The sequence below is a fragment of the Porites lutea genome, chromosome 9, assembly GCF_958299795.1.
Source record: "Porites lutea chromosome 9, jaPorLute2.1, whole genome shotgun sequence".
Classification (NCBI taxonomy): domain Eukaryota; kingdom Metazoa; phylum Cnidaria; class Anthozoa; order Scleractinia; family Poritidae; genus Porites; species Porites lutea.
In genome coordinates, this window is record NC_133209.1 from 28,020,511 (window position 1) to 28,047,011 (window position 26,501).

The following is a 26,501-nucleotide window of genomic DNA, read 5'->3' on the forward strand; positions in this document are numbered from 1 at the left end:
TCCGCCCAAGGGGGGAGAGCCCTGGGGACTAAGGCTCCGCCCAAGGGGGGAGAGCCCTGGGGACTAAGGCTCCGCCCAAGGGGGGAGAGCCCTGGGGACTAAGGCTCCGCCCAAGGGGGGAGAGCCCTGGGGACTAAGGCTCCGCCCAAGGGGGGAGAGCCCTGGGGACTAAGGCTCCGCCCAAGGGGGGAGAGCCCTGGGGACTAAGGCTCCGCCCAAGGGGGGAGAGCCCTGGGGACTAATATTATGGTCATTGTTTCCAATTAGAACATTTCAGTGGGGTTCTTTAGTAAGTGGTCATCTTCCAGGGGAATTGCTATATGAAAGTGATGGGAATGCTTGCGGGAAAATCATTAGAAACCTAAAAATATTTGTGAAAAGATTAATATGGGCATGGTTTACGGTTTACTTGTGTTGCCTTCTAAAAAGTGTATACTAAACCAGATATCTACTTCCTGGAACCAGCTAAGAGCTTTTGGTGGTTTGGGAGAAAGATGTTGAGATGAAACGTTTTTTTTTTAAAGGGTTTGGTTTTATTCTGTATATTTATCGCTACACACTAATCCGAAGTTGTATCGGTGAGGGCAAAAATATTGAACTCTCTAAAGTGACATTAGAATCTTCAATTGAGACCCCAAAGCCAGATGACAATTATTATACAGTTGAATCTCTATGTGTACCTCTCGTAGGCGACCACCTGACACATGGTTCTACTAAACAGTGAATCACATTGTAAATATGTACAAAAAGGAATTTAGTCTTTGGTTGTCACTATTGTGTACACACCTATATCTGTGTTTATTAGTTCGATCTATAATTTCCATATTAACCATTACCCTTGAGAAGAAGACTTCAGATTTCCAGGTTGCAGTTTGAGAAGTTAAGCTCTTGTTTGTCAGATGTTTTAGGGACAGTTCTGTGCAAAAAGTCACGTGGACAAGTACAATTTCTTAACCACAATTTATAACGCGTGTTATCTAATTAAGTGCACTTTCGTAATTGAATTGTCACATAGAATAGCTGGTGAGTTTGTCAATAAAACTAACAGTAACATTTAGCAGGGGAAAGTAAACTTTCACTACTGTTTTAGAATAAATATACCAGTCCATTCTAGGGTGACTAAAAAATTTTGCCCTTACAGTCCGACTCTTGGAAGCCACCACTTCCCGTTAGCGACCACCAAGCCTTTGCAATTTGGGTGGTCGTTTACGGAAGGTTCGACTGTATATCCCCGTACATTTTACAGGAGAGTTCTTGGGGGCAACCTATAATGTGAGAGCCCACCCAATCTTAACATTATAGACAGTCACTTCCTGGACGAGGGCAGTGCACAAGGACCCTTGAGGAAGTATTAACCCAGCTAACCTCTAGTCGGAGTAACTGAAAAAAAAAGAATTTTACACACAGAGCTGATTACAGTTTGTATTTAAGAGTGAAAAATGCAAATACAACAAAAATATTGTTATAATGACTTTGTTTATCAAGCAGTAAATTAAGAAAGACTGTTTTGTGGGATCTAATAATAAGAATGTATTATTTATCTTAAGTGTAGTGTCCAGAGGACTTCATCATACCCAAATAGTACAAGTGGCCTGTTTCTAAACCTGGGAACCAATGACACTAAAGTGTAAAAGCCATGGACAACTACAACAGCGCTGTTTTTTACTGTCAAAAGGCTTTCAAAAACAGCCAAATTTTTGTAGCTCATGAGTTTTTTTAGCCTTAGTTAAAGACATTCTCCAGCATTGGAGCACTAAAAGTGCTGCTTGTTTCAAATGGGTGAAGCATTTTACATGCATATCTCTACAGAGGAATTTTCTCACTTGGATAAAATAATTTTCATCACTAAAATTAAAGTAGTGGGATATATACATTTTTTTCTATCTGGCGAGAATATTGCTTACTATATGTTCAAGGAGGCTGATAACCAGGTCAAATCGTCAGTTAAATCAATGATTTATATGAATATACACTTCTATACATTATAGTCAAGAATGCTAGACTTTTCTTATGGGTTTTCTATTGTCTTATATCTAACAAAATCTGCTACTTTATATCTACTATAAACAAAGAAAAGAATACCACTACTTTTTCTTTCTTAAACTCCAAGGTCTATCAAGTAATCTATAGGAGAATGTACAAGTTTACAAGATAACAAAGCTAACAAAACCTGCTACTTAATTTTTATACACTTTTAACTTATAACTGAACTCTTTTTCTTTTCTAAACACCAAGGTCTGGAGTAATCAATACAAAAAATGTAAATACTAGGTAACGCTGACAATATTATCTATGATATTTTCAATTACAGGTACCTGCAAGGCTGGCAGAAGGATTTTATGGCTGTGAAAAAGTCGAGAGAATTTTCTAGTTTTGTGATTTACTCATATTTAATAGAAAGTGCATTTAAAGCAGTTAAAGGGATGCAACATTCTGAAGCTAGGCAAGTGAAAGGGGACCATTATTTTGTCAATGAAAGGTATACTTTCTGTCAAAATTGGTACATGCATATAAAAGGGCACAGGCTGGACCTCCAGGTAGAGCCTCCTTGTACAATACTTTGTTAACCTTTTAAGTCCCAGTAGTGACCAACATCAATTTTCTCCTAACAATATCCATAGATTGTCAAGTGCAACATCTATGAGAATTAATCAAATGATCATAAAGAGAAAAATCTCTGATCTTTTATCAATTTCTCCCGACTGATTCTGTAAGGAAATGTATAGAGATCAGTTTGGAGAATTTGTTTGTGGATATTGGGGCTTAAAGGGTTAATGCCCCCCCCCCAGGGAATGTTGTCAGCAATGCAAGTTAATGATACTAACAGGGTACATTAAGCATCACTTTTTAGTTAAACAGCAAACGTGAATTTGTACCACCTGACCAAGTTGAATCCTAGATTTACTTGTTGTTTAGTTTGACACAATTTTTTATCCATAAGAATTCTTTTGAGCTGTTTTTATCTGCTCATTATCTACTTTGAGAAATTCTCAACTTGAATCCGATATTGTTTGCTGTTTGCCATATATGTGAAGCTTAAACCTCTATTTAAGCTACATCTGGATGTAGGGTTTGACCGCCTGTCACTGGTCAGTAGTAGTAGTTGAGGTATTCTTTGAGGCAGCCAGGAAGGGGTAGCAGTGGAATCTTGACTGATGGAGTTCGTGACAACTGTTGTCTGATGACAAGCCGGCAGGTTTCAATAAGTTTTGCTGGAGTTTCTGGAAAAAAAAATCAAGCAAAAATTGGCCTTTACTAATAATATCAATATGTTTTTCAGCATTACAAAAGAAAGGATAAAAATGGGCCTGAGATGAACAACATTTAGGACTCCCTGTTTATTAATTTTATTTTGCAAAAAAATATTTAACATGGTAACATTTTTACAAAAAAAGGTGGAATACTAGACAGTTTATCATTCATTCCCTCCAAATCTCTCATTTCCTGTAGATTGTTTACCTCCCTGTCTGAAAGACCCCACCCAAAACACCACTCCTACTAATTTCCTCAGCATCTACCTATAGGCGAATCTTTGGTAACGTCACTGTTTACACTTTTGTTTAGTAGCATATGAGTTAAACCACAGAGGGCATCATTGTATGCACAAATTAAATTCAAGAGTTGAAGAGTTGATTAATTTGTACAATTTTCAGCTCTTTGCAAGCAATAACAAAGGAAATAGCAGCCATCAAAAACTGCAAAATTGCTGGGTGGTAAAAAGGTTAATGAGCCCATACATATTTTTTGGTAAAGTTTTAAGTTTTTCAAAGATTTCTCCTAAACTATCTAGTATATCAAGCTCAAATTTTCACAGCTATCTGAAATTGTTATGCTGACCTTTGATTATTCCGAGAGTTTATTTTGATAGCTTGACCAGAAAACAAAAGGGACATGCTAATGAGGCAAAAAAATGTAAACAAAGCTTCGCCTATTGCAAGATGAGAGTATGGATTTGACAATGCATAGTTTCAGCACCCCTCCTTCCTCACCGGCTTTTGATAGAAGGATTTTTTTGCATGCCACATCTGTAGCCAAATCAGAAGGTCTCTTGCTTTGTGAATTCCTCTGATAAACATTTGCTCCATACTCCAGAAGCAGTGCTGCACATTCCTCGTAACCACATAGTGCAGCTGTGTGCAAAGGAGACTGGTGTCGTTTGATTGCATTGGGATTAGCTCCAGCATGAAGCAATGATCTCGCACAGTCTGCATAACCACGGAGACAAGCAACGTGCAGAGCAGTTCCAAACTGATTCTCAGATCTCTCTAGGTTGGCACCCAATCGCACTAAAAGATCTATGCAACGAACATGTCCATTCAAGGCTGCTTCATGTAAAGGTGGGAAGGTGACTGTCAGGGATGGGTTGACTTCTGCTCCTGCTTTAACCAACAGATGTGTAGACTGAATACACCCTTTGGAACAAGCAAAACACAGGGGTGTACTGCCATCTATATTGCGTGCATTTACCTGTGAAGAAACAAAAAGAAATATGTCATACAAATGTAAAAGCATACCATCAACAGCAGACTAGCTGTTACAAACTTTATTGCACTGGTGACCAATGTTGTAGTGGTAATATTAAATTTTGCTCTCAGGTTAAACCAGAATTTAATCCTTCAATGTCTTTTATTGAATTAATTTTAGGGCTACATAGTAGGAAGCAAAGGAAATTGACCCCTTCATTCTTTAACATAATATTATTGATAGAGTCCTAGATTTAGTAGATTTTAGTAGATGTGCAGAAGCTGTCAGGGCTAGAGAATGCTTGATAGAAGGACAAATTCTTCATCAGCTAAAGATAGACTTAATTGGCATGTTATTACTTTATAGTTTAATTTATTAACTACTCAACTGGTGCAGCACTCTTCTGCTGCTGTCAGAGTGCTTGATAAATGACTAGAGAGAGAATACATTAAAACACTGGGGATGTTCTCAAGAATTAATTAGATCATCATTAACAACTGAAGCATTGAACCATTATTGTATCAATCAATGATACTATCAAATTTGGAATACTATTGTGCTGTTTTTCATGGCTGTGGTAAATGAAAAATGAAGAAGAATTGGAATGCCTGCAGAGACGTGCTGCTAGGATAGTGTTGAAGACAGTGCATTTTTCCACTAAAGATATGGCTTTCAGTCTTGGTTGGGACCCTCTTAAGACGAGAAGAGAGAAACATATCATCAAGCTTGTCAAGAATTGTCTTGATGGACAAGCTCCAAGTTATTTCTCAGATTATTCTCAACAGCGAACTTATGATATTCATGACTATTACACTGGGTCTAAGGATAAGGTATCTATTGATTAAGTCAATCTCGAGTTGACTAAGGGGGCCTTTTTTTATAAGGGGGCTACCCTTTTAAATGATTGTATGTAGTTTTATTCATAAGGAGGCTACCCTTGTTATTGATTATATGTAATGTATTCTAATTTCTTAACATATAAGCAGGGCTTGAAAAAACTTGATTTTGGCAAGCAGCTCTCTCATTTTGCTTGCCCAGGGCCACTTGTTGTAATCTATTAGATGGCAATGTTATCGGAAGAGTGCTGCAACAATTGTTTAGAATGAAACTACATGGTAATAAAACATGAAGTCAATTTTCAGTAAATAAGACACTGAGTACTTCTGGTAATTGGTGATCTTGTATTGTAGAGTAATATGTATGTTTTATTGCACTGTAACATTCTTCAATATAAGGATTATTTACTTGTAATAACATGTAAAAAGCAAACCTCAGCCCCTTCTGCAATAAGAGTTTCAACAGCTTGTGGATGACCACCAAAACTTGCTTCATGTAATGGTGTCATAAGATCTACTGTTCCGCCATTCACATGGGCACCATAAGACAACAGCAGGTTTATGAGATTCACATTTCCTTGCTGCGCTGCAATGTGCAGAGCTGTCTGATGGTTCCGTGGATGAGCAAAGTTAACAGAAATATCTGGACAGGCGAGCAAATTTTTTATACATGCCAGAGGATGACTGTTCTCACTAATTGTTTGTAATAGGATCTCACTCGGATCCATCATTGAAAGCTACCAGAAAGAACCACAAAAATAGCTGTAAATTACAACAAAAAAAGCATAATTATTGTTAGAAACTGCCTGGATTAAGTTCAACTCAATTGGGCTCTTGCCTGTGTGTAACCTTTGTTTTTAATGAGTGAATTGGCTAGGTGCTCCAAAAGTCATGGCTTGACTATCCATAATTATTATGTAGAATGATCACATTTTTCTTACAGTCTTCTTTGTTACAAATAAGTACCTCTTTTTTTCACATACCTCTTTTATAGATTTTCAAGTTTGTAAATGCCATGCCTAGTGTATTATACAATTCACCTGTTCAGAAGATCATTTCCCCATTATTTTACATCTGAATCCTTTTGAAACTTTGCAGTTTTACTAAATTCGACATGGAAAATCGATCTACGGTGGTCAATTTTTGAATAAATGAAAAACATGAAAATTGCAATTCTGTGTGACATCTGCGAAATGGGTTATTGTCTTTGATTAAACCACTAGCACTGTATGGAAGCATTTTTGATTTTTTTCAAGCGTAGCCATGACACACTAAGTGATGACTAAAGATGCAATCTACACGGTACACCCCTGAACAACATACGTTCCCCTTCCACATGCCCCCCCCCCCCCCCCCGAACCCTCTCCTCACCCCTCAGGCTCTTCTAGGTATAGCGTAATGTACCTCAGTAGTGGTCATTTCCATCTGTATGGCCAGTAGCTTTGCAAATTCAACGAACAAAAGAAAATTATTACAGGTATGAGAAAGGAGTTCAATCCCGGGGGGAGTTCAATCCTCACGGGATTATCATGAATGCCCTACAGATGTGACGTCATGTGAAAAGGATCTAATGAGTGGACGTGAAGCCGGAGTCTTTGCCTTTGATTGTGTTTTGCAATTAAAATTCGCTTAATCCTGGAATATTAACCTTGCGTTTGCCGACTAAAATCTAGCCGCACGTTTGAGACCAGCTTTGCCGGCTTACGTAATAGTTCCATTGACTGATCGATTACCGGTATTTACCTTTGTAAACCTTTGAAACTATCACACTGCTTACATGCACTATCGGGAAGTATTTGAAGATGTAACACATAAACAGATTCTAAAAATGCTGGGATCACTTTGCTTCAAAGAGAGGGACTTTTGTTATCGATCGCTTTCTGCAGCTTCCATGCATATTTAAACTTACGATTTGTTATGACCAGACTTCGACAACAACGGAGCCAAAGCCAATTACCCCTAATCTTTCCAATCTGTTCCTTAAAACTCTTTGTTTGCAGATGTCCAAACATTGTAGAATAATTGTTTGAAGCTTGGATCATTAATTACCTTGAATTGTTCTCCAAATAAAAAGCATCTATGGCTCCAGTTCGGCTTTTCGCGCAGCGCCGAAAGTTGATTATCAACAAGGCCTGGACTCTCAGCGACTGCAGGGTCTATTTCCCCATCGGGGGGAGTGGGGAAAGGTATTCGTCCATGAAAAGGAAACTGAAACACGGATCAAAAATTTGCTTTATCAGCATAAAAACAGGCGAAAAACCGAAGGCTATGTCAAGACAATAATTTCGGAATTCATACGTGGCAAATTTAAATTTTTTTTGTTGACGTTTGGATGCCTTGTCCATTTTTTACCACATTCTCACCAGGGGGGCTTTGTCAAAAGATAATCACCATATTCCCGCGCTTGTTTCATAGCCGTCACTCGTGGTCAGGAAGCGAAGATGGCACACTTGAGGTGTGAAATGCAGTGATTCTTGGCTTGAACGCCGTTTTATGTGATAGCGGCAAAGTCATGAGGAGAAAATCCAAGGGAAAGAAAACTCGTTCACAATTAATTGAGGAAAATGTTAGCTCCGAAAGCGGCAAAATCCGACAAAGGGCAAATCGACAGTGATCGAGCTCCAAACGGGTCAAGCTCAGATTTCTCTGAAGATGATACTCCTCTCGCCGTACGATTGAACACGCAAGGAACTAGCAGGCCGAATGACACAGGAAAGCCACGTATAAGGCCTTTTTTATCTAAGAGAGGGGCAAGCTTTGTTATTCCCCGGAAAAAGAAACAGACTAACGGTAATGCTTACTGAGATTTGTTGCTGATTTGTTACGTTGATCATTTCCAAACTCGTCTGATTTTTCACGTTTAACCAATGCAAATAAGCTCATACCATCTTATACTTTTCCTTGCAAATCAGAACTTCTCCAGGTTTCAGATTTTAACTCGAGAGATGGAAAAGAGTTGCTTCGAAATGTGGAGCAGTCGTACAGAGATCCAGCTTTGGGAGCGACGTTCAAGTTTGAAAAACTTGAGCTCGTACATAACGATAAATTGTCCGCAGAGGTAAAAACAAATATTGTTTGAACCAATTTTTACTTTCTGTAAACAAAACAGCATCATTTGATCTTTATGTATCACTTACGTCTGTTATTACGTGTTCTATCCCCTACAGTATCAAGAAAAGAAGCAATCACTGAGAAATGAATGGCGAAATGCACGAGAACTTGAAGACAAATTTGCGTTCCTGTACACGCTTGAACGCAACGAGGTTTGTTACGTTTTTTAGGTTACTTTACCGACGACACCTTTGTAGTTCTGCAAACATAAACTGCACTTACAACTTAGCCAATTCATTTATTTTCAGTTGGCTTTGGCAGTTTACTTCTCCGTTATTTTTATTTTGCTAGTGGGCATATTAAAATGTTGATGATTTCCAGGTAGTTTTTAAGCGCTTACGAACGAAAATTATTTTAATTTTGTCAAGAGTAGACGCGTTATTTCGTGATTTTCGGCATATTTATTCCGCTTGATATCTAAGAATGATAAGCTTAGATTGAAAGATGACCAGTTTTAGAAAAGAATACGTTTCATGGGATGAGTTGAGGTTGAAGAAGGCGCCACAGCCTACACGTTATTAAAATACCGTATGTTTGTGTCTTCGGTTTCCAGAAAAATTCCTTGTTTCCTTTCCTGTTTTTCTGCCCTTTTTAAGAAATGAATTTAATTACTGCTCAGTTTAAGCATAATTATTTTTTAAGAGCTTAACCAAAGGCGCTGTCAAGTAAGCCATTATCTGGAAAACCATCTGTTTATCTTAGGGTGGCATGATATTTTTTTTTAATAGGATACAGCTTTGCACGTAGTTTGTTAGGAAGCGTTTTGGATAAAACCGAAATTTTATCTTGAAGTAACAAGCAATGATCAAATTAGAGGATCAGTAAAAATATTGAAGAAAGTGAATTTATCTGGAAACCATCTGCCATGCTGTTGTCCATATCACAGCAGGTGGTTTTGTATTATTTTTGTAGATTATTTAGTGTAGCATTGCAATATTTTAATTCTGAAAATATTTGTATGTAAGTAGTTTGTATTTTATCAGAAACTCATGAGGGGTTGACCCCTTATGAGTTTCTGATTTTATATAGAACTGAAAATAGTAGTTGTATGAACTGTAAGGTAAATGTGATCATACAAATGTTGTCAGTTAGTTTCTGCAAATTAAGCTTACATGTATATCAGGTGCCTCATTTATATGCTGTCTTGTTTTGTTTGCCATTATACAGTGAAACCTGTATTAAGCGGACACCCTTGGGAAATGCTGTAGTGTCTGCTTAATACAGGGCGTCCGCCTAATACAGGTTTCAATAGAAAACATCATATGAGGTGTCAAATGCCATTCAAATGAACAGTGGAAACGTTTAGAATACTCCCAGAGACTATGACGATATACGGTTGCATTAATTTCTTTATTTAAGTGGACCAGTTGATCAAAGTACCATAAACATAGATTGAAACTCAAATTTGAAGACATCAGATGAGTGAAACAAGCTCTATACAAACAAAACGAAATAGAAAACATAACTGTCCTGTGAAACTAATCAAATAAGTTAGTCAAGTCACGTTTTTTAAGGTAAAAAATGAAAATTTGTTTGTGGCAGTCTTTCCTATTTCCGGTGTCTGGCATGTTGGGTGGTGGAATTTAATTACAAGTGTCCGTTTAATACAGGTTGGAAACAATAGAAATGACGATTTCAGGTACTTTTTAGGTGTCCGCGTCCGCTTAATACAGGTGTCTGCTTAATAAAGGTTTCATTTAAAGTAAATAAGGTTAATTAATACCCACTTAATACAGGTTTCACTGTACTGAGCAGCAATCCATGCATATGGACTGTCTTTCAATTTCATTGGAAAGTTGTTCATCATGCAGATTGTGCTGCCAAATCATATCAATAGTGGACAAATTTCCTCTATACTTGAGTCTTAGGGGGTTTTTTCGTACCAGCACGAGTTTCATACTGGGATGACTTTTTCATTTCATATCGCATTTACATAATGACTGGGTCATTTCATATCTTGATATTTGAAGGTACACTTCAAGTTGATAAAATACATATGTGATTCAAAATCGCAAACATTGCGCATGCGCTACCCATTCCAGTCTATCAGCAGACTGATTTCACACCTAAACGTGTGGTCAGTTTGCATTTACATGATACCGTTCCAAGATTTCGTACCAGAGTGAAATTCTCACCCCAACAACCGGGGTGAACTCACACCAGGGTAATTTGCCCTGGCATGACATTTTGTGGTGGTATCATGTAACAAATGTAGAGCCATGAGAGGTTGGTGTGAATTGGTGTATTTTATTATTTTACTGTTATGAGTGACTCAATTGGTAGAATTGAGGGTGAAGGTGAAAACTGCACTTTTGCATGGATAGAATTTAGCCTATTTCTTCACACCATAGTAGTGAACACTTTCATCTTCAACAGGCTAAGAGAATCTGTGAGTTGGGACTGGAAGTCGGTTCATCATCTTTATCTTGTCTGGGTGACCCTTCAATGGGTAAGTAACTAAAGTACCAACACATTTATTTCTATGTTGTGGTGACGATTCTAACAATGACATAACTAAATTTAAACCGGAAATCTTTGGTGTCCAAGAGGGTACTTCTCTCATGTTTGATAATAATAATCTTATTAAACTCTTTCTTGTTTGAATTTTCCCATGAACAATTAAACAATTTTGCTACTTATTCCTCTGGTCTAAAACAGGTTTTAGGATCTGTTTTTGTAAATATCAAGGCTCTTATCAAGAACTGGGGGCCAAAAATGTTTACCTGTGCCCAGTTCATCAAAAGATGGTGAAGCATAACCCAGGATTAAGCCAAATTTTAAGCTAGGATTTCTTGTTTAAGAACATGTAACTCAAGTGTACAAAATGCAGGAGAGCCTTTACTCCAAGGTACAGTAATGATAACACAAAATGTTTCTCTAAGCAATGCATAGGAAGGTAAATACACAAATGGAACAAAATTTAATCCTGGATTAGCCCTAATCAGCCTTTCAAGAACCGGGCCCTGGCTTTCAATTTTATTGATAGAAAAACAGTGGTTCAACAACAAAACAGTGAATAACAAACACCGGGCTATAACCCTAAAACGTCTTCAGGAGAACTTTTTTGCCTTTGAGCACACAGTTCTGCTGGTTAGAGCCATCACAGCTTAGTCATCACTGTTTATCCTTTTTGCCAGGTGTTTACCTTTGCCGTCATGCTGATGTAATTTCAAGGAAACCTCTACCTCTTGCTGCTCTGGGATACTTGATTATTTTCAAAGTCATTAAGGTTTGTGTCACAACCACTTCATTGCCATATTTACAAACATGTTTAAGTGAAATTCCTTACCAAGTTCAGTTCTTTTGAGCTTTCACTAGACTTCTGTTGTTTATTAATAATTAATTAATTTTTTATGCCATCATTCATTCACTTAGCGATAAATTTAAATTTATGTGTGCAAATTCTCACATTCATGGCTTTATACACATCCACAATGTTACTGAAATGTTACATCACTATTCTTAAACTACTCAGCCCTCGTACCATTGTCCTACTACAACAAATTCATGCAAATCATCATGGTAAAGACAATGTTTGAACAAATCCTAATACACATATGCGTTGCAGCAGAACTGCTCTTCAAGGTTTTTAAATGTAATTTTATTGCACCTTATGTTTGCAGGGCAAGGTGAAACCTGTCACAGAAAGAACAGCTGGTACAGACTTACTTGAACCAACACCAAACTTTGATTGTCATATATCAAGATCCATTCAAAACCTTCCTGCCAACACTCCACTTAGCCAACTGTTTGATTATTCCCAGGTACTTCTGTCTTCTCTCAGCTTCTTACCTGTCTTTGTAACAGGCTTTAATCCTGGTTCTCATATGCCTCTGTTGTACCTGCGACATAGCCGTGAATACTGCCTGCACTACTGCTGCGACAAACGGGAACATGCACTGCCATTAACAAGAAACATTGCATGTCTTTACCTCTGGAATGCCTGTGAAGTTGAACCCAAGTCAACTTTGTTGGTATGTCAGCAGTAAAGACTGGGATGGCCTCTGTTAACAGAAACTTCTGTTTTCATATGGGAACAGTATCCAAGGTAGTATTGGAGGCTACATCTTAGGGTGCTTGGCGGCATATGAGAACCAGGCTTAAGAGCTAATATGAGTGGTGGCTAGAAGGGTGAAGGAAGCTTCATGTGTTCGATGAGAAAAGGAGTTCTAGTTGTACCTTACAGGGTTATTTTTTTAAATTGGCCTATGTCAAGGCACTTGGACAAGGTTTCAAGAGTAACTGGGTTACCCCAAATAGGCAGCTGTGCATTTTTTTGAGAATAACAAACTTAAGAGCAAGCAGTCACAACAAAAATTATTGACTGACATGTAATAATTCTTATATTCTGAGACCTGTTACCTGAGATCAGGTAAAAGTTAGGAAAGAACACAGAGTAGTTGTACTAATACTGCTGATCAGAATGTACTCCCTATATACATGAACATTACAGAAATGAAACACTTTTAGTTGACTTAAACTAACACACTGCTCTCTTATTTATTTTCAGTATTATTTCTATGAGTTTGCTGAAGAGGGTGATGATTTGCATGTTAAACGACCGCGGCAGTGTCTGCCTTATGCTGTTATAACTTTCAGTCTCGGAGATTTCTCTACAGCTTTTCAGGAATTATCAATTGCACAGGTGAGTTCATTTATTTTGGTCATTTGCTAGTGTCATCTGTCAGTTGGTATTCTGAGTTTCTAATGTTTCATTTGAACTACCTGTATGAAATGATAATGATGGTGGTAATGACAACGTCAAAGCTCAGTAGGTCTAACCCTTTAAGCCCCAATATCCACGTACAAATTCTCCAAACTGATCTCTATACATTTCCGTCAAGAAGAAGTTTGGATAATTTGATAAATGATCAAGGCATTTTTCCTTAGGTGATCATTTTTATTAATTCTCATAACCTAATCTCTTGACAATGTATGGATATCGTTAGGAGAAAATTGACATTAGTTACTATTGGGACTTAAAGGGTTAATCAGCAGGGCCCAGTTGTTCGAAGGCCAATTAGCGCTTAACCTGGGGGTTAAATTTAACCTGGGTTTCTCTTTCGTGTGTTCAAAAGAATTTTCTCGGATAATTTTCTCTGTTTTTTTTAGAGCTTCCAATCATCAACTTGTTGACAAAAAGAATTAAAATGGAAATGCTTTTTAAACTTTCAAATCTGAATTCAAATCTCACACTAACCCTGGGTTATCTTAACCCAGCTTTGAACAACCCAGCCCATAACATCAACTCTGCACTTGCATTTACCTTCCTGTTACATTTGATTTCTTTGCAATCCCTGCTTGACCAGGTTATAAAACTCTCTAATGTGACTTTTAATGGAGGATGTGCAAAGACTTTCACTTCTTCTTTTGAAACTTAGATGTGGTGTCTTGACCAGGTTATGAAACTCTCTAATGTGACTTTTAATGGAGGATGTGCAAAGACTTTCACTTTTTCTTTTGAAACTTAGATGTGGTGTCTGATAATTAACTCTTGGAAAAATAAATGAGTTTTGACTTGTTGTCTTTGCTTCCGATGTTGATGCAGTTGCATTAACTCCCTGACGTTGATTGTTGTTGTCTCTGCAAAGCCGTTTAGTAGGAGACAATAATTGAAGAGCCTGGCAGTAAAAAGGCAGAATTTGCTATTTTGCTGTGAACTCCAAATGGACTTAAATGTGGCACAAACCTCTGTTTATCATGTACTTAGTTTAAAGAAAAATTTTAAATACCAAAAACTAGCATATTACTGTTGTGTCAATTACTGCCAGATAAAGCAAAGCATTTAAAAAGTTTCTGTTTGTTGTAAGTTGAGAAAATATGGGATGAAAACAAGTCCTACCATCCTCTTGCTTCTTGATATAAAATTAGTGTTGCTCAGCTTCTTTTGTTTGTTTGTTTTTTTTTACAGGGCTGTCATTAAGGGATCCCCCCCCCCCCCCAGCCACAAGAGATAAAAGAAATCCCTAGGCTAGCTGTTTGTTTCCTGGCCTCCTTGTTATATTTACTCAGCAATTTGAAATCTTGACAGCCCTATGTGTCTGTTGTTAATGCTACTAGATTTACTTTGAAATTGCATAGAAAGACTTCCAAACTGAGCAATGCCAGTGTGTTATTTTATATTGTCTCTTAAAGGATGAGATGCCAAGCAAAGAAAACAGTGGGCTTTTAGGCACAATCCCACCTTTAATGAGACCAAGCACAAGTAAGTTTTAAAGGGACTGGTTCACGATAATGCACATGTGTGAGTTTTGACAGTAGCTGATTGTTTTTCAACCAATCGGAAGCGAGTTAGATGCACGCAAGTAAATTTACAAAATTCAAATTAATTGTTCCTGACGCGAGAGTATTTCCGGGCATTTGGTTTGATTTTATTTATCCCCATAATTCAAGTTTATTCTTTGCTACTCCTCAGATATATGTTGCAGCCGATAAGAATAAGATTTACAGCCCTGTCCTGCTTTGAAACAAACATTTACCAACATGTATTTTTACGAGGTCGTACCCACGCTAACAAAACAGTCACCGATCGGCAAACAAAATTTGTAAACAAACATCTTATTACTGTTCTCTCAGTTCGCCTTATATAAACCCAGAAATACCTGCAAATAGCGCCTGACCGGTGACAATAACACACAACGTATGAGTATAAAGATTATGTCAATTGCTTATCAGAAATGAACAAATTCATTCGCGTTGCATCGGGTCAGTGTTCCGCAAAACAAATGTTATCGAGTAGCACACATAAAGAAACTAGATTATAAACAGAATATTCAGGCAATAATTTATTTTAAAAACATCAATTCTTAAACATATACGATCGTAAAGCAAAGATACAAGGAACATTTCAAGTGTACCAGATCGGTGAAGATCGTGCGGCCTGTTGCGGTATAACTACAGGTCGGAGTCAAAAATCAAATCAAAGTTGAATGAACTCATGCCTTTAACCTCTTTCCAAGTGTTGTGTATTGTTTTCGTATGCCACGCAGTACTCCTAGAACCATACCAGATCGGTAGGCTAAGCTTCTCTATCTCCAGAGACTCTTGAGGACGTCCTGTTGCCGGGCGGCCACGATGCTCTTCTGAACCTCCATGATCGAAACATTATTTTTTGCATCTTCTTAAAATGCAACCAGTCAAACGACACAACCACACGTTAATCACCCCTACTGAAGTATAACTAGACCAGCCAAAGCGACGGATGTCGGAATAAAACGAAGGATTTTCAATTATTGTACCGGTAGTGGCGATTTCAAATTTAGTGTTGACCCGACAAATTTATTCTGAAGAGACAAACGGCGCGCATGCGCATTATCGTGAACCAGTCCCTTTAATGTTTGACTCTCGGGAATTTTGCAGCATCATCATGTTTAGTTTTCACTGAATGCATATTAGTGACCTTTAGTTTTTAAGACAAGGATGACTTTCAGGACAAGATTTTCTCAATACTAAGGATTGTACGTGTGTGGACCAACTTCATTTTGACAGAAAATGGAATAGCTGTTGTTATTTTTAGTGAGAATGTCGTAGTGGCGGAACAGGTCATCACATTGTTAGAAGTTTTATCATTTTGCGACTGGGAGAGGGCTTCACCTCCTTCAATAAAAATAACTGTGCTGACTTTTCAAGTGGAAAAAAGTACAAGGAAGCTGTTATGGGTGTCTAGTTTTTGAGGATATGCAAAATACCTTTAGTTGAATCTTGTCCTAATGGCCGAACTGTTGCATTGGAATTTGAGGGTACATGACACATCTCAAGGCTTTAAACCCAAAGAAAGGAGTTATTAAGAAAATGGAGCATAAATGGTATTTCATGCAGGTGTTTATCTCACGTAGCTGTAGAAAGACCATAAAAACAACTAATAAGCACTACATCTTGGCACTTGACTGTCAAACGCAGATCACCAAACTTGTTGTGCTGGTGGATTGTTGACACTTGTGTAAGGAGTTACTTGAGACATTCCCTTGTTCTGCATTATCAATTTGTGTTAGTGTGTAACTGATATTGTCCCTCACCATTACCAGGAATTGTGGAAAACAGACAGGGAAGAACCAGCCATGTTCTGTGGACTGGAAAGATTTCCAACAAGGATAGGATCTTGGCCAACGCTCAGCTTGTCTGCCACTCTTTCCAGAAAATCAAACTCCCTTTTGACATGTAAGTTCATACTTAACATGAACATCATCTTTCTCCTTTTAGTTATGTGGCATTGTGTTTGTCATTTACAGAAGCATTTTGATGATTTCTTTTTCCATTACAAGTCCCTCCCGCCCACTCCTGGTCAAATATTATTGTAAGTCATTCTAACAAACACATTTTCATTTCATTTTTATTGATCATTCAGAATTTACAATTTTGTTTTCTCACTACCCACATAGCTGGGCAGCGTCAGTGTTACAGGTCAAAATTAAATTCAGGTTAAAATCTTTTAACCTAGGTTGATTCTAAATTTTCTTTTTCTCCTAGTCCTAATTCACGAATAAGTAGGGCTAGGAGACAAAGGAAATGGAGATTCAACCTAGGTCAAAACATTTTTACATGATTGAAATTTTGACCTGTTACATCAAAACAAAAAATAATCTGGCAAGTGACAACTGAATGCCTCCCTGTAAGCAGTAACTTACAGCAACTAAAACACAGCACAGTAAAAGATGTTATCAAGCAGTTTACACTAGACAGAGAGAAAACCTGGGTACATAAATAATTCCTCTTTGATTTCCACTTTCAATTTTTTGTTTGTATTTTAGTGGTGAAAAGATTGTGATGAAAGAGAAAATCTCCTTTGATCAGCTGAGGCCACTCTTAACCTTCCCACTTTTTCGTGCTGGTCCTCCAGTAGAAACAAAAATCTGTAAAGGTGAGTTAATAGTATGATCATTAATTGTGGAGTATTTTGGTTTTTATGAACATCCTTTTTGCTCTACTTGTAATACAATGTAAGTTATGTTGATCAGAATAATATGTAGTGTAAATCTTGGATATGGAGTTAGGTATGGGAAAAGAGGTTTTTTTTTGCAAGGGTGGGGGAGAGGGTTGTGCATTTACAACCAAGGAACTTCCAAGGTCCACCCATGTCATCCCTTTGTTTTTGAGCCACCAATGCACATCAGAGAATCGTAGACAGTCCTGGAAATTTTAACGTTAATATTTTGAGTCTGATCCCAAGAGGCAGGTGAAATTGCATGCTTTCAGTTAGTTCTAACACTATTATTTATAATTATTGCTTTAAAATCAATTAATATTTTGTAGCATCCATGGCTGGTGATAAAAGTTTCTTTTTGCACTGTGATCTACTCCCAGTGGAAGACGATCATGGAAAGATAAAAAAACTTGTCAAGTTTTTTCAAGAAAGAAATTGGGTAAGTTAATAATTTAACTACAAATGTAAACATTAAAAAAGAACAAGGTTTGGACCCTCTGACGGTCATTTTCAAGTTCAGAATAACAAGTAAAAAAAGTAGCATGTGTTTATATACACTTGTGAATGGACTTATGAGATACTGACTTAAAAGCTGTCAAGTATTTATATAATCAAAAGAAGCAAAGATAACACAGTAAACAGTAAAAGTGATGCTAAGAACGATAAAAGATATGTAAAAGTGAAATAATCAAACAAATAACTTCACACGGATTGAGTTGCATTGTTTCACTCAAAATATAAGCACATGCTGATTTTTTACTTGTTAACCGGAACTAGAAAATGACCGCTTGATGATCGAAACATCATCCTTTTTTAACGTTAACTTTTATAGTTAAGTCCTGTTAGAAAAATTTGTTGATTCAAAGTTAATAATAAATTAACTAACATAGCATCTGCTGCATCTGGTTTCACAGAGGTTGTTGTGACTAGAGCTGGTCGCTTACAAGAGTGGTCGCAAGGAGAACTTCGACTTTATTTACTTAATAATCCCATAATACATTTATATACCAAGTCCCTCACGATTTGAAAGCCAGCGATGATGATTATATGACAGGACATTATATGGGAGACATTGGGTTGCCTTGGTTTTCAAGATTGCTAATTGAAGATGTATTAAGTTTGTGTTAATGAACAGATGTATGTGTCTAACTTTTCAACATTGTCTCTCAACTTTGTCTCAAATTGCAGGCTGGTATTGTTAAATGTCCTGATGCTAACAGAGTCATTTTCCTTATACCCACCTCTCAAGTCACTCTGGATCTTGGTAAGTTTGCTTTATTCCATTTTATGTGAAGCACATTTTCTGACACAGATGGTAATAGCACAGCTACAATGAGGGACAAAAGTGTTGACACACTTCCGTAAAATGGCCCCTTTTTGCATAGTGGATATACTTATCCCCTTCCCCTGTCTACCCCAACCCCTTCCCCCCAAAATCAATGTTGAATTTTGGACCCTCAAGTCTTTTTTTTACTTCAGACAACATTGATTCAGGGGGTCGGGGGATTTACGGCGTTTAAAAGGAATGAAATAATAAATGAATGAAATGTTTGTTAAAAGCACCCGTTTTAAACAAGTGTGTCAACTACTTTTGTCCCTGATTGTAGTTTCTACTTGTAACAGCTATTTGGTTTCGTCCTCAAAATTTGCTGTTTTGGCATGGAAGTAAAAGATTAGAATGGGACAAGGTCTGAGCAACCAGTAAATGAAAGGAGAGACCAACTGCACTCTTCTTTCTCTTGTATAATAGTTTGAAAGTTCTGAAACAACCTGTGGTCTGTTTCCTCTTTCCAGTATTCACCCTCACAATGGTCTTGCAGGTGTAACATACAATTATTATTGGGAACATCAACGCAAGTGTTTTTTGTGTGCTTTTCCTTTTTTAAATTAATGTGTTTATTTATTTTATCTCATAGGAATCACCACAGTAGATTCTCCTGCAGCTCTTCATGTTCTTCTTTTTGTAAATACACAGAAAAAATCCAAAGGTGAGATAGGTATTATTAACCCTTGCACTGCCAAATATTGCCAAAAGGAAAACTTTAGTTTCAAAATTTCATCTAGAGAGTGGTTATATCGCTATGCAGTAACTCACATCCTGTATTTATTTTTGAAATTAGTGCTTACTCTTTGTTAGACCATGGAAGGCAGGGTGCTGATCTGTAGAGGGAGAGATCATAGGTTTGATCCCCTGTGTCCAGGACTGAAGAGACTGGTCTCTCAGGGAGAGTAGCCAGTCATATATCCTGAAATCTTCCTATTTTTGTTCTATTTGACTCATTTTCCAAGTTAGAGTAGCTTGCTGAATTTAATGCATTAGCCAGTTAAAAAAGTTTTTGCTGTCCAGGTCATAATATTGTGTTGGATCAAGGAAACAGTGTTTAATGAGGATACTATCTCTTATTATTTATCTCAACCTTTTTTGTATCTTCCCTTTTTATTTAAAGACCCTTCAGTGAGAGAGGACAGCTCCAGAGAAGTAAAGACAGTCATTCAAATTCAAGATGAGCTGAAAAGATGTTTTAGTGATATCAGAGAGATCCCCACTGAACAGAAAAGACTGAGCCTGGACTCTGTAGTACCCCAGGACAGGACTTCACAGGATTCTAAAGGACCAGAGTTTGTTAAGGAGTTAACAAATGAGCAAACAGCATCATGGAAAAATGCAGTCGAAAACTGGCTTAGTAGACCGCATCCCTTACACCACTCAGCTCCTGTTGGTACAGCTAAAACAGCTGATAAGCTGCCTTCTCTTTTACTTAGCATTCCAAAGACTAGAGAACAACAAGCAGTAATGTCACAAAATAAGTTCATTCAAGATGTGCAAATTTGTCAGACAGGAGGTGCAGAGCAACAGAGAGCATTTGCCAGAACACAAGCTGATGATGGAATATCCGTGCAATTGAAAGGTGACAGCAGAGTACGGGAGCAGAACACCAGACCCCCTCTTGTGCCCCTAGTGACAAAGAAAGCAGAACATAGAGAGGATCAGACAGGAAGTGCAGAGCAACAGAGAGCATTTGCTAGGACACAAGCTGATGATGGAATATCCATGCAATTGAAAGGTGACCACCGAACACCAGAGCAGGACACCAGACCACCTCTTGTGCCCCTGGTGACCAAGAAAGTAGAACATAGAGAGGACTGGACAGGAAGTGCAGAGCAACAGAGAGCATTTGCTAGGACACAAGCTGATGACGGAGTATTGAGGCAACTGAAAGGTGACAGCAGTATAGGGGAGCGGGACACCAGACCACCTCCTGTGCCCCTGGTGACAAAGAAAGGAGAACATAGAGAGGACTGGACAGGAAGTGCAGAGCAACAGAGAGCATTTGCTAGGACACAAACTGATGATGGAGTATTGAGGCAACTGAAAGGTGACAGCAGTATAGGGGAGCGGGACACCAGACCACCTCTTGTGACCCTGGTGACAAAGAAAGTAGAACATAGAGAGGACCCCAGACTCAAGAGACATTCAGTTGATGGTGAACCTAGCCCAGAATTAGAATCTCCTAATCCAGTCAAAGGTAATGACAGTATGCCATATAATGCACAGAATGCACTAATGGCACAAGGTGTGATTTCTTCTTCTGTCTCAACATCAACTTCATCAGTGACAAATCAGCAAGTCAATTATCAAGTGAATGATGATTTTGTTAGAAGTGTTTTGGGGAAATTACAGCTTTCAAAGCACAAGGACTTGGCTTATCAAGTTAGTGTCAATGATGGTACAAGAAAAGCTTTAGAAATACTGAAACAAAAGGAAGAGTCAAAGACAATCACTGCTGATGATGCAAAAAAAGATGAGGGTAAGTTGGTCACTGCTGTAAGAAAAAATGATGGGAAGTCCCCGAAGAAAGGTAACTTAAGTGTCCCAAAGGACAAGGAGAAGCTATCTGTCAAAGAAAGAGTCGCATTGCTTCAAAGGAAAGAACATAAGGAAACAAGGAAAGAAAAGAGGCAAGAGTCATCGGAAAGACCTGAAAAGAAAAAGGCCAGGATTTCCAAGGATTTAGAGAAAAATGATGCCCCTGTAGAAAAGCCTGAAAAAGCAGTTGTACAGAGTCCAATACCAGAACTTTCAGATGACTCTTTCCCAGCCATCTCATCAAAATCTTTAGAAATGCTGAAAAGCCCACCCTCAAACGCTGGTCCGACATCCAAAGCACCTAAGTTAAAGCTGATCTTAAAACCCAGAAATAGAAATGAACCTTCTTCAGGGCAAGGGATCAACAGCAGCAAGTCATCTGAACAAAAACCAACAGATGTTCCTGATGAAACAAAATTAGATAACAGAGACAAGCCTGATCTTGGGGAGGTAAATAGGGATAAAGGGTCCATAGATTCACCAGTTGCTATGGATCTTAGTCCCCTTTCTCCACCCTGCATATCCGGTTCAGTTAGCCCCATAACTGTGGTGTCTTCAAAAGGGAGATATAATCCAGTGGCATCTTCTAAGGCAGCTCCCGCGACTCCTGTGAATTCCACTCCAGCTCCATCATCGTTTCCTTTCAGCCCTCCTTTTCCACAAGGTCCATTCAGAAGTCCAGTATCACCTGTTGGGTTTCATGGTCAATCATTGTCAATAACTCCCTCAAGTGGATCTGCTCCTTCCATCCCTGGCATTAATCCCACCTCATCAACACCATCTAGTACCCCAATGCCTTTTGTTCCTCCGGTTCCAGCTAGCCCTGTTTTAACACCAACATCTGTTGCTCCACCACCTCCAGCTCTTCCTATGGCTACCACTTTACCTCCAGCAAATGCACCTCCAACCACTATACCACATGGATTATATCCACCAGCCATTAATTCTATGCCACCTAGAATTGGGAGCCTGCCCACTTCTGTTCCACTTGGAGTGAGGCCTCCTGTAGACAGTCCTTTATTTACAGTCCCTCAACCTCCAGCATTCCCTGGAAATGTTCAGAGGAGAAACAGCTTGGACTCGGTACCCACTAATGTATCACCATCCCCTCGAATGTTTCCACCGACACTGCCAGGTCAACAATGGACACCACCTGCTCAAGGGTTGCCATTCCCCCATCCTCGTCAACCTGCAGTGAACATTCCCCCAGCATCTCTTCCAAGGCCTTCACATCCTCTTACTATTGTCAGGCCACCTGTTTTTGTACAGCAGTTGGGTCCTTCACCACAAGTAAACCCCCTAACAGTACAACAAGCAAACACTTCACAACAATTTGGATTTCCACCAGTGGAAGCTCTGAGATTTGGTGTTCCACCAGCAACACCACAGCGAATGCCTTTTATGCGTCCCCCTTCATTACCTAATATGGTACCTTTGCCACCCCAACTGGGTGGAATTTCAGGGACCCCAATGGCCCCATTTTTTCAGCAAATGTCTTTTCAGCAACGTCCTACAGGTTTTTGGCTTGCTCCAGTGAAGACCCCAGCTGTGTCGGATGCCAATTTGGGTAGAATGCCACTTCATCACAATTCAGTGCAAAAACAGGCAAATGGATCAGTGCCATCATCGTCTCATAAAAGCTCTGATCCAGTAAAACGGTATTCAAGAAGTGATGATGGTGCTAAAGGGGAAAGAGACAATAAAAAGGTAGAGAAAAGTGTGCTTCAAAAGAAAAATTCTGATGAAATGAACCCCAAAGAAGAAAATTCTGTCAACAAACCCTCTTTGGAAGTTTACGAGGTGAAGGAACATATTTTAAACACATCAGATATAAGTGATGAGTGTGTCTCAGAAAGTGACAAATTGAAAACAGTTAGTGCCACTGAAGAGAAAACAAGTGAAGAGGACGCCCTAGGTACAGATGCTGGGAAGGAGTTGAGTGCTGATCATTTTGAACAACCAAGGGATAAAAACCAAATAAAAGACTTCAACAATTTACAGGTGGATGAGACACATATGCACGAAGAAACACCACTTGAACCGATGTTGACTTCAGATGCTCTTAGCAGTAAAAGTGAAAAGGAATTGTCTGTTGTTGATGGTGTAGAAGAAGACAAATGTGCCGAAATGAAAGATGGAGACGATTTTGTATCAAGGATGAGGATCAGTGAAGCCCAGCAAGCAAGCCCGATGGTGACTTCAGATGCTCTTAGCAGTAAAAGTGAACAGGAATTGCCTGTTGTTGATGGTGTAGATGAAGAAAAATCTGCCAAAATGAACGATGGAGACAATTTTGTACCAAGGAAGATGATCAGTGAAGCCCACCACCCAAAAAATTCTTACGGGGAAAGTCAAATGTCCTCCTTTCAATCCACAGTAATGTCCACAGAGTCTTCCAGTAACAAGAGCAGTAATGTGCTTAAAACTCAAAACAGAGATCAGCTTGTGGAAGAAAACATATCCTTTCCTACTTCCTTAGTAACAAATTATGTTACTGAAGCAGAGCAAACAAGCATCAAAGCTGTTAAAAAAATCTATGACATTCTGAGAAGCAATGCTTCAGAACCACAGCCAGAGACAAGTATGACAAACCAAGAGCCAGAGAATCCATGCAAACAGGATGAACCAGACAAACCTGATATCCCTGAGCCTGATGTTCACATGGATGAAGGTGGGATAATTTGACGATGTTGTTAGGTTGTGGAGGCAGACAGGCAGCAACAGAAAGAACTTGAAAGGCAACTTACTGCACATGTAGAAAAGACAGGCATAGTTTCTCTGGAGTTACTTTCACGTAACATTTGATGTTGTATTAGTGTAATGTGGTTTTGCTTATTTTTAAATGTAATGTATATTTTAGTTTGTATATTTTCCGTTGTTGTTAAGTTAATAGAATCGATTAATACAATGTTTAGTCAAACTGTGAAAGGTTTGAACCCAGGAGTGATTTCATAAGTAGGTTGAGCATGATTGTCTGGTTGAATGTAGTCCAGAATAGGACTGTTGTTGACAGAACCAACAACAGTGACAGTGACTGACGCTTTGACAACGTATGCGGTAGTCATCTTCAGAGTCAAAGTGAGTTGTATCACTTCAGTTGATGGTATTAACCTGATTGGTCAATTAAGTTGTGATGTTATTGGTCGTCTGTCAGTTAAGCCTTGATGTTATTTGCTATGAATACTCGTAAAGTCATTGGTGCATTTCGATCCATCTATTATCATAGTTAAACAGTCATTTATTTTGAGTCAAATTGTCAGTTGCCCAATCATTCTCTTGTAGTTAGTTTTGCTTGAGTCCATCAATAAGTCGTTTGTATGGTGCTGGTAACATCGCGACTGAATTGACCAATCAGGTCAATAACCAGAGTTTAATACCATCAACTGACATGATATAACTCACTTTGACTCTGAAGATGACTACCTCACAGGTTGTTGAAACGTCAGTCACTGTCAACAGCAGTCCTATTCAGAACTACGTTTCCCCAGACGAAATAGTTAGTCAGTTTGATTTTGTTTTAGTCTAATTTATTAAAACAATTCTCGTGATCTTTATTTCCCATAACTGCTAACAGTTTTAATGTCTATGCATTGCTATTCTTGCATCATAAAAGGAAACAGATTTTGTAGATTAGTTTATATTTTATGTATGACATCTCTTACTTGCAAAGTGGCCTTAACTTGTTTAATCAACAAATCAACAACAGGTTTTCATTGTTTACAATCTTGGTAACTATAGTAATGACATCAATTTAAGTCAGTTATCTGTCTCCTTTGGATTGTTAATACATAGCTTTAAAATTTCCTTTTCAAAGGTTGACTCCTTTGGTACTATCTTGAGGTTTTGCTCCTCCCATTTCCTTGCTAATATTGTTTCATCCGCAAAAATTTGAATCCAGGTAGGGCAAAGGAAGAAAAACTGCTCTTTAGTGGAGAGGAAAGTACCACAAGTGAACAAACCACTCACCTGGAGAGTGGATTGCGCATTGTTCAACTCCTTGACTTGGGTGGAAGTGAGAGTGAGAAAGAGAAGGACACGAGCGGTGGAAGATCATCTGCCTTGGCACCAAGTGAACAAGGGGGAGCTGGCACTCAAGAAGAAATTTCTGCTGAGTCATCCGAGGAATCAAAGAAAAATAATGGATCACTTGTGCCGCGTGTCACAGGCTTATCCAGAAAGACTAGATGGGACAATGTCAGTAACACCTCAGATGGTGACACTCCAGAAAGAGACCTTCCTGGTATTGTATCCACTTTACATCTATTGACAACAAGAGAGTACTTTAATTAGGGTTCTCCAGAAAATTTTAAAAGAGAAGGGGAAAAATAATAAGTAAACAGTAATACATTAGATTAAAAGACACAGAGCACCTTTCATGTGGCACAGCCACTTATAATATTGCCTCTCTTCCATTGTGGAAGTCTTCCCCTGGGAAAATTTTTATTTGGTGGTCCTGAAAACTGCATTACCATGAGGATGGTAACTTTAACCCACATTGGCTTCATTGTATAATTTTATATCATGTGTTTGTTTTTTCAACTTAAGTGCGGTGAAGCAAATACAAAGGATTTAGTATCCCTCTAAGCATTTTTCCAGAGATTGGCCTATGCTTCTGTGACAGCTAAACAGCGATTTTTGCCAGTTGCTGTTGCTTTTGAATAACCCCTGCAATGCAGCTTAAAATAGGGACACAAGGATCTTTTTTTGGACCAACATTAGCTTTCTCCTAACAATATCCATACATCATCAAGAGAAAAAGATATGAGGATTTATACAATGATCACCCAAGGGAAAAATAATGCTTTCATCTGTTGTCAAATTCTCTCATTTAATAGTCCAGTTTCGAATTAAAAATCACCGCTGAATACAAATATTGTAGCCAGGTAGCCAGGGTAGCCACATTCATAGTAGTAGGGGGAAATCCTTGGCCTCCGCCTCTTAATACAGCCCTGCTTTTGTAGAACACAATAAACAGTGACAGGGAAAACTACTGCAGCGTAGATTTCCTTTGCATGGTGACACTTGAGGCATTACACCAAAGAATCCAAATGTTAGGATGTCAGTAGTTTATTGTAAGTGGGTTACTGGTAAACCCACTGACTGAGTTTCCCTTCATTGCCAACCTGAAACTGTTTCAAACCTTCAGCTAGCTCAGGTATCTTCAAAAGTTATTCAAACGTTTAATTCACTAATATAAGGAGAATAGGGAAGGTCGTTGAAATCCAGCGTCTTGCTCTAACATTCAACAAGGACCCTTCATACATTTGGTCACTTGAACAATTTTTTATAGTAGGAGATCATG

The 26,501-nt window shown here is 38.5% G+C and overlaps 2 protein-coding genes across 2 annotated transcripts in view; one reads left to right on the top strand and one right to left on the bottom strand.

Moving 5' to 3' along the window:
• Positions 1-1,408: 1,408 nt before the first annotated feature.
• Positions 1,409-7,379, bottom strand: LOC140948651 (uncharacterized). Its single transcript, XM_073397924.1, has 4 exons — positions 7,350-7,379; positions 5,735-6,062; positions 3,990-4,467; positions 1,409-3,221 (listed from the first exon to the last, which is right to left on the bottom strand). Exons 2-4 carry the CDS (start codon positions 6,029-6,031, stop codon positions 3,091-3,093), a joined length of 906 nt encoding a protein of 301 aa, XP_073254025.1. The 5' UTR covers positions 6,032-6,062; positions 7,350-7,379; the 3' UTR covers positions 1,409-3,090.
• Positions 7,365-26,501, top strand: part of LOC140949133 (uncharacterized) — a 39,422-nt gene continuing 20,285 nt past the window's right edge. The window contains exons 1-15 of the mRNA XM_073398367.1: positions 7,365-8,090; positions 8,213-8,358; positions 8,468-8,563; positions 10,788-10,860; positions 11,549-11,640; positions 12,035-12,175; positions 12,922-13,056; positions 14,547-14,616; positions 16,436-16,568; positions 17,159-17,268; positions 17,661-17,770; positions 18,520-18,595; positions 19,248-19,319; positions 19,779-23,870; positions 25,098-25,439. Coding sequence (XP_073254468.1) covers positions 7,865-8,090; positions 8,213-8,358; positions 8,468-8,563; positions 10,788-10,860; positions 11,549-11,640; positions 12,035-12,175; positions 12,922-13,056; positions 14,547-14,616; positions 16,436-16,568; positions 17,159-17,268; positions 17,661-17,770; positions 18,520-18,595; positions 19,248-19,319; positions 19,779-23,870; positions 25,098-25,439 — 5,914 coding nt within the window. The 5' untranslated portion in view covers positions 7,365-7,864. The remainder of the gene's footprint in view (positions 8,091-8,212; positions 8,359-8,467; positions 8,564-10,787; positions 10,861-11,548; positions 11,641-12,034; positions 12,176-12,921; positions 13,057-14,546; positions 14,617-16,435; positions 16,569-17,158; positions 17,269-17,660; positions 17,771-18,519; positions 18,596-19,247; positions 19,320-19,778; positions 23,871-25,097; positions 25,440-26,501) is intronic.

Bases quoted from the DNA above. Each gene is read 5' to 3' on its own strand.
- LOC140948651 (XM_073397924.1), bottom strand. From the start codon at position 6,031: ATGATGGATCCGAGTGAGATCCTATTACAAACAATTAGTGAGAACAGT. The intron at 4,468-5,734 runs GTTTGCTTTTTA...GTTTCTTCACAG, and splicing joins TTATTGCAGAAGGGGCTGAG to GTAAATGCACGCAATATAGA. The intron at 3,222-3,989 runs GTGAGGAAGGAG...TTTTTTTTCCAG, and splicing joins AATCCTTCTATCAAAAGCCG to AAACTCCAGCAAAACTTATT.